Source organism: Lactuca serriola, chromosome 7, assembly GCF_051521515.1.
Source record: "Lactuca serriola cultivar US96UC23 chromosome 7, Lser_US96UC23_V15, whole genome shotgun sequence".
NCBI classification, from domain to species: Eukaryota; Viridiplantae; Streptophyta; class Magnoliopsida; order Asterales; family Asteraceae; genus Lactuca; species Lactuca serriola.
The window spans coordinates 11,589,337-11,602,329 of record NC_136414.1 but is presented as its reverse complement, the minus strand read 5'-3'; the positions used below and the strand labels follow the sequence as shown (position 1 = coordinate 11,602,329).

At 41.2% G+C, this 12,993-nt stretch overlaps 1 protein-coding gene across 1 annotated transcript; it reads right to left on the bottom strand.

Annotated features, from left to right (window-relative positions):
• Positions 1–8,447: 8,447 nt before the first annotated feature.
• On the bottom strand, positions 8,448–10,613 carry LOC145063732 (uncharacterized). Its single transcript, XM_079011318.1, has 3 exons — positions 9,560–10,613; positions 9,222–9,303; positions 8,448–9,165 (listed from the first exon to the last, which is right to left on the bottom strand). The coding sequence occupies exons 1-3, from the start codon at positions 10,611–10,613 to the stop codon at positions 8,448–8,450; spliced, it is 1,854 nt and encodes a 617-aa protein (XP_078867444.1).
• Positions 10,614–12,993: the final 2,380 nt, after the last annotated feature.

Sequence of the window (12,993 nt, the reverse complement as noted above, 5' to 3'; positions counted from 1 at the left end):
CTGTTAGGGTTTGAAGCTGACTCTACGAGGGTTAATCCTGAAATAATTCCCATGGGCCACTTGTTCAATATGTTTTACAACATGGGTTATACGGAGGTGCTTACTTCAATCGCGAAATTCAAGAAGTCGTGCCTGCCTCCACAGTGGAACGGGATGTTCACTGTTTTATTCAAAGGCCTTTCTGAAAGGTGTGCTGGCTCTGATGGTTCCAGTCGACTATTTCTGTCAATCATGTATGGTATCTACAATGGCATCAATGTAGATTATGGGTCTGTTCTATGGCAACAACTCATCCAGAGTCTCTCCTCTTCCTCAAGGCATTCAGAAGTTTCTTACGCTAGGTTTTGGACCTTGATCACGAAATGGGTGATGGACAAGTACCACGTCCCCATTGTCGCCGGTGCTCCGATGTCTTCGATTGGTACATTCCATACCACGAAGATCATTTTCTCCGATGCTTCCAAGTTTCCATTCAATGGTTCAATTCCGGAGTCTATGTATGGTGACGTTCCAGTTGATAGCCGGATTATCAGAACTTACAAAGAATTTAAGCGTTCAGGTCCGAGGGATCTCACTCCGGAGATGTTGAAGTCTATTCATGACGCCGACAAGCCTGCTCCAAGAGGCAAGAAGGCTGATAAGGGGAAACAGGTGGCGAAAGGCGCTAAAGGCTCGTCTCCAAAGAAGAGGAAACCCACAAAGGCTGCTCAGTCTCCGCAGCAAAAGAGGCGAAAAATCCAACCCAGGAGAAAGCTTGTTATCGCTTCCTCCTCAAGAGAATTTGAGGGTGAGAGTTCGGATTCTGAAGACTCTCCAAGAGGCAACACTCCACCCAGATCTCCTACCCCTGAAACTCAAATCCCTCCTTCTCCAATTCCCTCTCCTCCTAAAACTATTCCTACTTCCATTCCCACCATAAACCCCTTTACACACATTCCAAACACTTCACTCCCAATGCCACCACCAATATTCACCGATGCAACAACAACAACCACTCAAGCACCCGAAACCATACCTACACCCGAAACTACTAAAGCACCCGAACCTACCCCTACACCAACACCCGAACCAACCCAACCCGAACCTACCCATACTACTGTACCACCAGCTTCTCCACCACCACCATCTCCCGGTCACGCCTCTGAGGGAGACGAAACATTCCTTGGCGGGGAAAATATGACGTTTGACTCAGTCTACTATAGTCCGTTTCAAGTACAGAGCGATGATGATGATGACGCTCCGGTTACAAAGAAACATCTCAAGGAGCTTCATGAAAAGGTTGACTTGCTCATTGCCTCTTCTTCAACGTCTCAATCATCACTTTCTGAAGCTGCAGTTCAGAAGATTGTTGATGCTTTCTCAAAGGCTCAGCAAGATTCTCTCGCTTCTGCAACCTCCGCCATTGATGCCTCAACAAAAGCCTGTAAGGCTGCGACCGAAAAAGTCGATAAACTATTTTCTAATGCCTCTGCCCTGTTAAAGTCTTTACAGGAGAGTGCAAATGCCGCCAAGACTACGTTGGAACCAATTGTTCAACAGTTGGCCATGTCTGTCTCCACTGAGTTGAAGTCCTTCGCTTCATTTTGTCAAACGCTCTCAGACGACAACTCAACATTTCGTGCTACTATTGACGAGCGTCTCTCCAAGCTCCAAGAAGATTTGGCTGCTGAGAACTCGTTGATGGATGTTTTAGCTAGAAAGACCACCGCTCTGAAGGTCAAGAGTGTTCAACTCTCTAACTGTCAACAGGAGGTTGATTCTCTTCGGTCCAAAAGGGAGGTGATAAAATCATGTGTTTCGGATGTCCACTCTGCCATATCCAACATCCTTGAAGCACATGATCCCATCCTGAGCTACACTGTGAGGCGAGACCTTGCAGAGAAGCTCGCTCCTGCCCTTGCCCTGCTAAGCAAAATTGAAGGGCTACTTGATTTCGTGTCCATTCCGAAACAAGGGGGAGAAAAGGAGTCCATGTCTCAACCACCTCCATCCTCAAAGGCAACTCACACAACCGAACCTCCTCCAGTAGGCCAAGCCTCCGGTTCTGGTGTGAAAGATAAAGGTAAGAAGATTGCTGAGGAAGATGAAGATGAAGACGAAGAGACTATCGCTGATCTTTTAAAGCGAAAACGTCAAGTCGATGATGCTGATATCAATGCTCGTGTGGCTAAAGAAGCTGAAGAAGCAGAAGAAAACAGAAGGAAGCACACGACCTTCTTGAGAGTAGGAAAACTCTTTTTCCTGTCTGGACTCTTGAGAGGATGATAAAAGAAGCCATTGACACTCCAAGCATCTTGTGGCTGGAACCTGTTATATCGCTTGATTGTTCCAACTCTGTCGATTCTCAATTCGACATGCCTCTGACCCGAAAGGCGTTCATCTTTCATGACTTCGCCAACGTTTCAGAGTTCCCTCACCCTCATCCACAGGTTGATCGGGACTTGATTAATTTCTATCTGAAGGCTGCTCAACCTCAGTATCAGACTTGGAGCGCTCAGAAGATTATCAACGTTCGGGTCTTGAAGCCTTATACCGAAGGGAACTTCATCAACGTTCGGTTCAAAGTGCTTCGGGGGTCTGCCAAAACCGAACATGCCATTTCTTTAGCAGATCTTCTGAACCTCAATCCCCATGACTGGATCATCTTGCACAACATCCTTCTGACCGACGAAGCTGAATACGGTCTGATTATCGACCATTTCAAAAGGATGCTCGTGTGCTACATCATGGAAGTTGCATTGATGGATCAGGAGATAGCAAGCGTCTTCAAGAAGAAACCAACTATATCTCCTGTTGGCTCGGCCAGTGATATGAACCAAATGCAGATGGGCAAAATTGACTCGAGATGGAATTCAGTCATGTTCACTAGGAACGAAGGACAGAAATGTCTTTTTGCCTTAGTTGATAAACATCTATACACCACTGCTTGCCTAGAGCATGTGTTGGGGATCATCCACAGATGTAAGCAAAACACAGCGTATGATATCAAGTACTTCGACGACATGATACATTGGTACATTCGGTTCAGACAGACGATTCTTGCGCTAATCTCTCATTTGTTTGATACCACGAAGAAAGTTCCCGCTGCTGGCCCAAGCAAGAAGAAGAAGTAGTCTCGCTCCAATTTGACGCAAAGGGGGAGATTGTTGGGTCGTGTTTTGTTATGTATTGCGTCGATTGGGCTCGCAAGTTAGTCCAGTTTTGTAACTCCGGTTTGGGCCTGTCCAACCGTGAGCTTGATAGGGTTTATTATAAATATAGGTGCTTGCATGCATCTTAGGTTAACGACTGAAACGATAGTAACAAAAGAATAGATCGATCAGAGTAGTTTCATTATCGTTCTGTAACCCTAAGTCCTCTACAGCGGAAGTTCTTAGTCGAGCTCTGCTGAGGATTGTTTGAATCAATCATTCGACATATTGTGATTCAACTTTTTCTTGTTTATTGTTTATATTCTTCGCACTACCTGTTATAAAGATCTAATCGATCTTCAAGTTTATTTAATTTCTTATCAGTGGGCATGAGTGAAACCTTAATTTTTAGGGTTTACACCTTATTTAATCCTTGTGATAGCCTCATTTGGTCATGTTTAGCTAGCCTCCACCCTTCTTTGTCAAGAAATCGGAACCCTAGTGTGTGTTTGTGAGTTTTGAGCCTTAAAGAATATGTGTTGGTGATTTGTGAAGAAGAGGAAGAAGAAGTCCATTTGGAGAAGTGTATTGAGCTTGAAGATTCTGGGATAGCTCATCATTTGCAAGCTTTTTGAGGTAAAAAGCTCACATGTTCATGATCCATGATGCTAGATCTATTTATGTTATTATTTTATGCTTTTTGAGTCCTTGGAGTGATGGATGAGCTTCTTTACTCACTCTAGAAGTTTTGGTGATTAGATATAGGCTTATTTTGGTTCTCTTATTCTTAAAATGCAAGCTTTATGGTGTATGTTGGACCATGCATGTGTTAAGACCTTTGTAAAGCTCTTTTTGAGCTCTTGAGCCCCCATTAAGCCATGCATGTGCATAAAATTTCCAACTTTACGTGATTAGTTGTCTTATAGAATCAGATATGAGAGTTTGGCTTGAAGTCTCAATGGATTAAGTGCTTAATGAAGTGGGGTGGTCAAATAAGGAGTACATCAGGCGTACCAAGCTGGTATGTGATATGAACTGAATAAAAACCTCAAATACGATTAGCTTAATGCTTAAGAAAGTAACAATGGGGCTCTGAAGGTTTCGAGATTCAGAGAGATCTCCACAAGAAAGATAGAACGTAACTCATGCATAAAAAACCTAGCTGACCCTAAACCCCTTATTTAAATAAAAAGTAAACTTGGAAACTCCTAAACTCCAGGAAACTAGAAAAGATAACAATTAGATTACTTATTTAAATAAAAATACCGATCACCCCTTGGACTTATGCCTTCGGTACACCTTGCACCATCTCCCCTGAATTGTGAAAATCCACCTTATCCCCAAGGTGAAAATCAGGGAATTGAGTGTGTATTACAACAGCTTCCTCCCAAGTTGCCTCTGATTCTGGCAAATCCTTCCATTTGATCAAAATTTCTATTAAGCCATGGTTTCTTCTTGAGTTTAGCACCTGATCCGGAACAACTGGTACTTCCACTGTATCTGTCAACCCATTCGGTAAGCTGGATAAAACCTCTTGGTCACCTACAACTTTCTTGAGTTGTGAAACAAGAAAAAATAGGTGAATGGCAGCAGAAGTCGGTAACTCTAGCCGATATGCCAACTTCCGCACCCATTCCAAAACTCTAAAAGGACCATAAAATATGGGTGCTAGCTTGGTATTACGCCCACGTGTTTTCATCAGTTGTTGCGCTCGTCCCAATTGTTCTTTAAGCTCTTCCAGCACCCCATCTTTCTCCCAAAGATAATCATCTACATCAAAAGTAACAACTGAACCATGATCATAACTGACCATCTGTGGGGGGTCACGACCGTACATAATTTTAAGCGGAGTCTCTTTAGCTGATGAGTGATATGATGTATTATACCAGTATTCTGTGACAACCCTATATTTTTCCAAAGCATTGTAACACTCGAAAGCTAAGTACAACGAAATTAACCTCGAAAATAAAGCGTTCAAGTATCAAGGTTGGGCTGCATCGAATATTAGATATCATGCCAAGGTTTCCAAAAACATAAAGAACGCTCAAAACCGGGTTATAATGAAGAAATTATAACCACTCGTATATTTACGACACGACGTTAAAACATTATTTGACGTAAAAAGTAGAATCTCAATAAAATGCATTTTAGCCTTAAGTATCTAAACCAAAGTCGTAGATCTCGTTGAAAGGTGAGCGTACATAAAAAGATCGCCCAAATTGGACCTCGTATGAAGAAGTTACGGATTTTCAAAGTTTCGTAACAGTAGTAGAGGGCTAAAAACTCGGATTGAAGATCGAGTGTTATTTAGCTATCGCCACCTAAACGGAAGTTGAAGATCTCCTCAGTAGTAATAAAACGATAAAAAGACAAACGAAAACCGACGTCGAATAAAGAACCTATGAATTTTTAACGAACTTTAGGAGGCCCGGCCTATTAAAATTATATCATTAAAAATAAATTCAAAACTAGCCGACGGAGTCTAAATGAAAGTTGTAGAGCATAATCTCACCTACGCGTGGATATAAAGAACACGAAAAACGGAGCTCGTACGCGAAAGTTACGGAATTTAGAAGTCGGAAGCCAGGATTACGCCCCGCGTAATATGGGAGTACGCCCCGCGTACTAGACCCAGAGTCGAGTCCCATCGGCCCGCTCAAGCTACGCTTAGCTAGACCCGAGTCGTAAGCCATGACGCATTATTACGCCCCGCGTAACCGAGTACGCCCAGCGTACTTCGGAGGTATGCGCCGCGTACGAGGGTTTCCAGCCCTATAAATAGAAGGCATAAGCTCGAGTTTTTGCACACCATTCACCATTCCTCAGTCCTTCTCCCACACCTCTAAGCTCCAGAGACCATTCCCTCACCTCGGTTTCCGCACTCGAGCCCCCGACGAAAGATTTACGCTGCAGAGATCCCCGAAGAGCCCGATGACGCAACCATCCGCAGTCGAAGTTCTGCTCAACCCTAGCCTCTATCTTCAAACTTAACGAGTGAGTTCATACCCCTACTTTTCAATTCTTTTCACGTTTTAGGGGGGGGGGGGGAATACAAGTACATTACAAATCAAAGTATCATTTTTATAATATCGTTCTTATAGAGTTTTGATACAAAAATAACTTTATGTTTAAATGGCTATTATATCACCAAGTTGTTATTACCAAATGGGAACATACTTTTGAGAAACTATAATGAGTGTAGTATTCAAGTGATTCATACATTTTACATATACATCTCGACAAATGAAATGTTTTCAAAAGAAGTAAAGTCTTTATTATCGTAAATCTGTTTATACCAAGTAATGTGAGACAGCTTCACGTACGTTCGAGTATGCATTATTAAGTCCTGTATTATATACCATAATCCCTTGTAGGGGAGCGTGATACTTGTGTATAGATCTATACGGGATTGACAATCCCACACCTAAGTTGTTAGCTACAGCTAGGCTGGCAGGCCTGGGGTGACAAATGTCATAACAGTTCCAACGCCTGAAGAACGTTGTTACAGGCCATCAGTGTCAATAGCATGGTTATAAAACTCACATAAAAGTATAAAAACAAGTTTGATTTACGAGATTCATATATGCATTTCAGTTTTCCATTTTATCGTTAACACAAATTTTATCACTATTATTCAAGTATGGAAAACACAAACGCACTCCAACACGGGAAACTTTTCAAATCATTTATAGAAAATATTGGATTTTCTGAAAACCTCGTTCATCGATTTACTATTAAAAAGGACATACTTTTCAATGCAAAACACTTATGAACTCACCAACTTAATTGTTGACACTTTTTCGAAACCACTTGTATTTCTCAGGGAATCAGTAATACAGGTAACCACCAGCTTTTGGCGAAGGGAACACTAAGGATGTTTTATTATTGAACATTTACCATCTCATTGTAATATTCTTTTGCTAATATGTATAATGCAACAACAAACGTTTTCATTATATATGTGATGGTTGTGTTACTTTCTTTACAATATTCAATGGTTGTGATACTACGTGAAGTCATCCACCCCCGAATGTTTCCGCCATTCTGGTTTGGGGGTGTGACATATTCTGCCCAAGGCAACCATTTCATCCACTGTTTGGGTCTTCCTGATGTGAAACATCGTAAATAGGTTTCTAAACTCCGGTTCACCACTTCCGTCTGTCCGTCGGTCTGCGGGTGATAAGCAGTACTATACTTCAACGTGGTGCCTTGAAGCCGAAATAACTCCTTCCAGAAGCGGCTCAAAAAAACTTTATCTCTATCCGAAACCACTGATTGGGGAACATCATGTAATCATATAACCTCTCGAATAAAAACATTAGCTACCGTTTCTGCAGTAAATAGATGTTTTAAGGGCACAAAATGAGCAGACTTACTGAGACGATCAACGATCACCATAATCACACTATAACCCTCTGACTTTGGTAAACCTTCAACAAAATCCATACTTAAATCTTCCCAGATTCGCTTGAGCAGTTCCAACGGTTGTAATAAGCCTGCTGGAGCCAAGTTTGAATACTTATTTTGCTGACACACTACACATTTGGCGACCCGTAATGCTATATCTCAACGCATACCAACCCAATAACACTCTCTTGCTAGCCGATTGTAGGTTTTCTGGGTACCCTCATGTCCCTCGATCACCCTAGCATGACTTTCTTGGAACAAACGGTCAATCCAAGGAGACTGTGGAGGTAATACCAAGCGTCCTTTGTAAAACACCAACCCTTGTTTTGTTTCATAAACCTCCATTGTTGTGTCTCCACCCTCTATGTTTCGAATCATGGTTATCACTTCTAAGTTCTGTTTTAATTCGCATAATAACTCCTCCTAGTTGTTGTTTCAGGTGATCGTGAGCTCGCTTAATTTGACTCCCTCTCCTCGCCTGGACAAGGCGTCGGCTGCTCCATTCTCCTTCCCAGGCCTGTATAGAATTTCAAAATCATAACCAGATAACTTAAAAATCCACTTCTGATGTTCACCAGACACCACCCTCTATTCCAGCAAGTATTTTAAAGCTCGCAGATCCGTAATCACTATAAAGAGGCGGCCCAATAAGTAAGGTCTCCATTTTTGGATTGCTAACACGATCTCCATGAGTTCTCTTTCATAAATCGACTTTTTTTGTGCACGTGTGCCTAACACCCGACTGAAATATGCCACAGGGCGCCCTCTTTGCATCAGTACAGCCCCCAGACCATGATCTGAAGCGTTATTTTCGATTATGAACTCCTTCGTGAAATCAGGAAGTGCCAAAACAGGAACCCGTATCATCTTGTCTTGCAAATTCCGAAATGCTTGTGCTGCCTCCTTGCTCTAATGAAACTGGTCTTTTTTAAGTAGATCCGTTAAAGCCTTTGCAATTTTTCCGTACCCCTGCACAAATTTACGATAATAACCTATTAAACCGAGGAATCCTCGTAACTCGCAGACGGTTTTAGGCACTGGCCATGTAGTCATGGCTGTGATTTTAGCCGGATCAGCCATGACACACTCTTTTTTCACGATGTGACCCAAATACTCCACCCGATCTTGGCCGAAAATACACTTTTTTCTATTGCAAAACAGATCCTCAGCTCGTAGACAGCCGAAAACCAAAGTAAGATGCTCCCGATGTTCGTCTATTGACCGACTGTAGATTAGAATGTCGTCAAAGAAAACTAACACGAACTTACGCAAGTAAGGACGAAAGACTTTGTTCATAAGAGCTTGGAAGGTCGAAGGAGCATTTGTCAACCCAAAAGGCATCAAAAGGAAGTCATAATGTCCCTCATGAGTTCGGAAAGCTTTTTTCGGGATGTCATCCGGCTTCATACGAATCTGATGATAACCGGATTTTAAATCAAGCTTGCTAAAGATGATAGCGCCATGCAATTCGTCAAGTAATTCATCGATAACTGGGATAGGGAAGTTGTCTAATATCGTTGCCTTATTTAGTGCACGATAATCAACGCAGAAACGCCAGCTGCCATCTTTCTTCTTTACCAACAATATCGGGCTCGAAACGGACTGGAACTCGCACGAATCATGCCGACTGACATCATTTCATCAATTAACCTCTCTACTTCGTCTTTTTGTAGTTGGGGGTACCAATATGGTCGCACATTGATCGGTTCGGTCCCATTCTTTAAATTAATGGCATGTTCATACCCCCGTGATGGTGGTAAACCCGCTGGTAACATAAATATGTCACTGAAATTAACCAGCAAGTCATCCAAGATAGGATGGACTTGTGAGGTAGGTCCTTCCAAACCAACCAAGTTATTAAACTCGACTAGATAACCATTGCTTCTAGTTAACATGGGTATCGCCCAAGGTACGTAACCATTGAACTCCTAGAATTACATCGGTACTGCCAAGCTTGAGAGGGTAAAAGTTACTTGTCAACTAGTATCCCGGTAGAGTTAACATTACCCGCCTGCATATACCAAAACTCTTGTCAAACTGCCCGTTTCCCAGCATCACACCTGTCTCACGTCCATCCTTAATGGTAAGACCAAGAGTGGGTATCAATGACAACGAAATGAAGTTATGTGTAGCCCTGCTGCCAATTAGAACTACCACATCCTGTCCACCGATGTGCCCGCGTAACTTCATAGTGTGAGGCGTGGTTAACCCCATTACTGAACTAGCAAATACCGACACCATATCTAAATGAGCATGTTCTTCACCTTCGGGTTCCTCCTCGTCCTCATCTTCACCAATGAGCATGACCTGTAATGTTTTACTCTGGCATTTATGGCCTGGTCCGAACTTGCCGTCACAACGGAAACACAATCCCTTGGCTCTTTTGTCAGCCACTTCAGCATCAGTCAAGCATTTAGAGGGTGTTGGAGCTAGTTTACTAATGTTGTTTTTGGTGTCACGGATACTACTGGTGATGTTTAGTGGGCGCGCATAACTGTTTCGGTATGCTGCAGGTCGACTGGTCACCTTCACTTGATCACATCTTCTGTTTTCATCAATGAGCAATGCTAATTTAATAGCCTGACTTGTTCCCACGGGATGCATTGTTCGCACGGTATTTCTTAGTTCGGGTTTGAGACCATTTACAAATGTGGCCTCTAATATGTGCTCGGGAATATCACTTAGTTGCATTGCCGATTGCTCGAATAATCCCACGTACTCCCACACGGTACCCTCTTGAGTAATTGCTAAGAATTGTTGATAAAGATTTCCCTCTTGGGATGGTTGGAAACGATCCAACAGCCGATGTTTCAACTCTTCCCAACTTTGAAACAGAGACCGTTGTTCATTCCACCTGTACCATGCTAACAGGGGACCCTTAATGTATAAAACAGCAGCCCTAAGCTTCTCCGATGATGTGCTCAGACCTTGCATGTCAAAGAACCGCTCTACTTTATAAACCCAACCGTAAGCATCTTCTCCTTCAAATATAGGCATTTTGAGTTTGCATAGGCGGTAATCGGTGCTGGGGACCCACCCACTTCCTTGACCATAACTGGCGATCGGTGGTTGCATCAAGTGATCCAAGTCCGTCCTCGTTTGGTTGTGTCGTAGTTCGGTTGGTTCTTCATACCCCCAACCATTCCCTGTGTACGTCTTGTACCTGCTCTGATTAGACACGGACCCCCGCGTAAAGGTATTAGTGTTGGATTAGTGTCTAAGGCTGCAACTATATTACGCAAGTATTTGACCTGATTGTGCATGGTCCTTTTGGGTTGCCTTCACCATAGCAACTTGATAGGATGATTTATTAAGAGAGAGTAAATATTATTATAAAGAATAATAATATTGTTAATATAAGTCACAGAATTAATTAGAATTAATTTGGTGACTTAAAGAGGTTAATTTAATAAGAGGGTATAAACTGTTAATTGTTTGATAGTTAAACTTTAGACTGTAAATCCATATAGATATATAATGGACGGATTCTAGAAGCTAAAGGATAGCTCAAATCTTCCATTGCTTATCTAAGGAATGGATTTGGATAGCCTTAAGAGAAGATTATCCAATAGGGTTTAGGTTGTAACCCTTAAGGAGTCTACAAGTATAAATAGACCCCATGGCTAAGGGAATTCGAAACTTAACCTAAAGTAGAGAAGCTCTGGCCGAATTCCTCCCCTCTCCTCTCTTCCAAATCATCCTCCTTGCTATTTGGTGTTTGTAAGCCATTAGAGGAGTGACAATTGTGACTCTAGAAGCTCCAAGACAACAAGGTCATCAAAGGAATTCAAAGGTATGGTTCTAGATCTGTTTCAATGTTGTTATTTAACCTAATTAGCTATTAGAAGTCTTGGATTCAAAGCATGTTTAATTAGAAAGCCTAGATCCGAGCATTAGGGTTTTGCATGCGCACATAGGAAAGTTCTTATGGCTAAAACCCATCAGTGGTATCAGAGCCTTGCTTGGTTTTCATTAAATTGTTGCTTAATTGTATGAAACAAACCTAAAAAATTCGAATTTTTGGTTTCTGAGTCATGGACTCGGCGAGTTCCAAAGTGGACTCGGCGAGTCCAAGCGTCAGGAATAGCCAGATTCGGGATTTTTTCATAATTATCCTATGGAAACTTTCCTTAATCATATTAGATCAAACCTAATCCGATTTTTTGATATATATGACTATAATCTTGATCTAATTAAAGGTAAGTATCAACTAATAAAATATATAATTTCCTTATATGATAATTAATTAATTATTTTGATTATTTTGGTAATTATCTTAAAAAGAAATCTTGAATAAATCAAATATAGATAATTAGGAAATTAATTTTTAATTAAAATTATTTGTTATTTGATCCTCCATGTTTTAAATGTTTAAAACTTGTCCTCAAGTTTTGAAATTTATATTTTGTGATTAAAAGTTTTAATTTAGACAACTTAAATTTCAAACCCTAGATTTTAAAATGTTTAAAATACAACCCTATACTAATATAATATTACTAGAATAATATATATATATATATATATATATATATATATATATATGTATGTATAACTAAAATGCTAGTCGTACCGTTAGTAGGCCTCATTCACGAAGCCGATCTATAAGGTGGGTATAAGGTTGCGGACTATAAAATGGCGCTTAATGGGTGTACACTCACACCCACCGCTTGCTTGATCGGTGGAGGGTCGTTAGCCGAACGGGTAGGATAGGGCAACCTCATTAAAAGTATAATAAGTAATACAAAGTAACTACACATTTTTAAAATTTCCCAATCTTAGTTACATTAGGAAAAGTGAATTGATGCAATCCAATGAAGTTACACTTTGCACCCTTGCTAAGAAGTTAGTGGAGCGTGTGTGGTTTACCGGCACACTAATTGGTTCTAAGCAAAGGTGGCAAATGGTGATTCATTGTTTATCATAGTTCGTTGGAGCGTGTGTGGTTTACCGGCACATCGAATAGGTGATTGTTACAATGAAGGCACCATGTGAATTTGCATGGTAATTCACACCCGCTTTGTGATCCTCGGTATCCCAGTCACAAACTAGAGGGGCATATCGAGATTTAAACATGTCATTGAATAGTTTCAATGAATCTCATCCGAACCTAGGAATTCTCAATACACTTAGGACTAATAGTTAGGTTTTGTTGTAACAACCCGATATTTCAACTCTTTGTATTGACCTAAAAAGTCAAGTATTGTAACCATCTTGGGGTAATAAAATTTACTTTGGAAATAAAATGCCCCAAAAAGTATCTATTTAAATTCCTATTATGTGTAATATCATTAAACCGGGATCATACTTAAAGAGAATGCTCAAATCTGACTTTGTATATTGAAGTTATGATTTTTCCAAGTTCAGCTTAGCAACAGACAGCTAAAAACTCGAATCGGAGATCGAGTGACTTTTGGCCGGAATGACCTAAACAAGAATCGAAGGTCTCGACAATGGT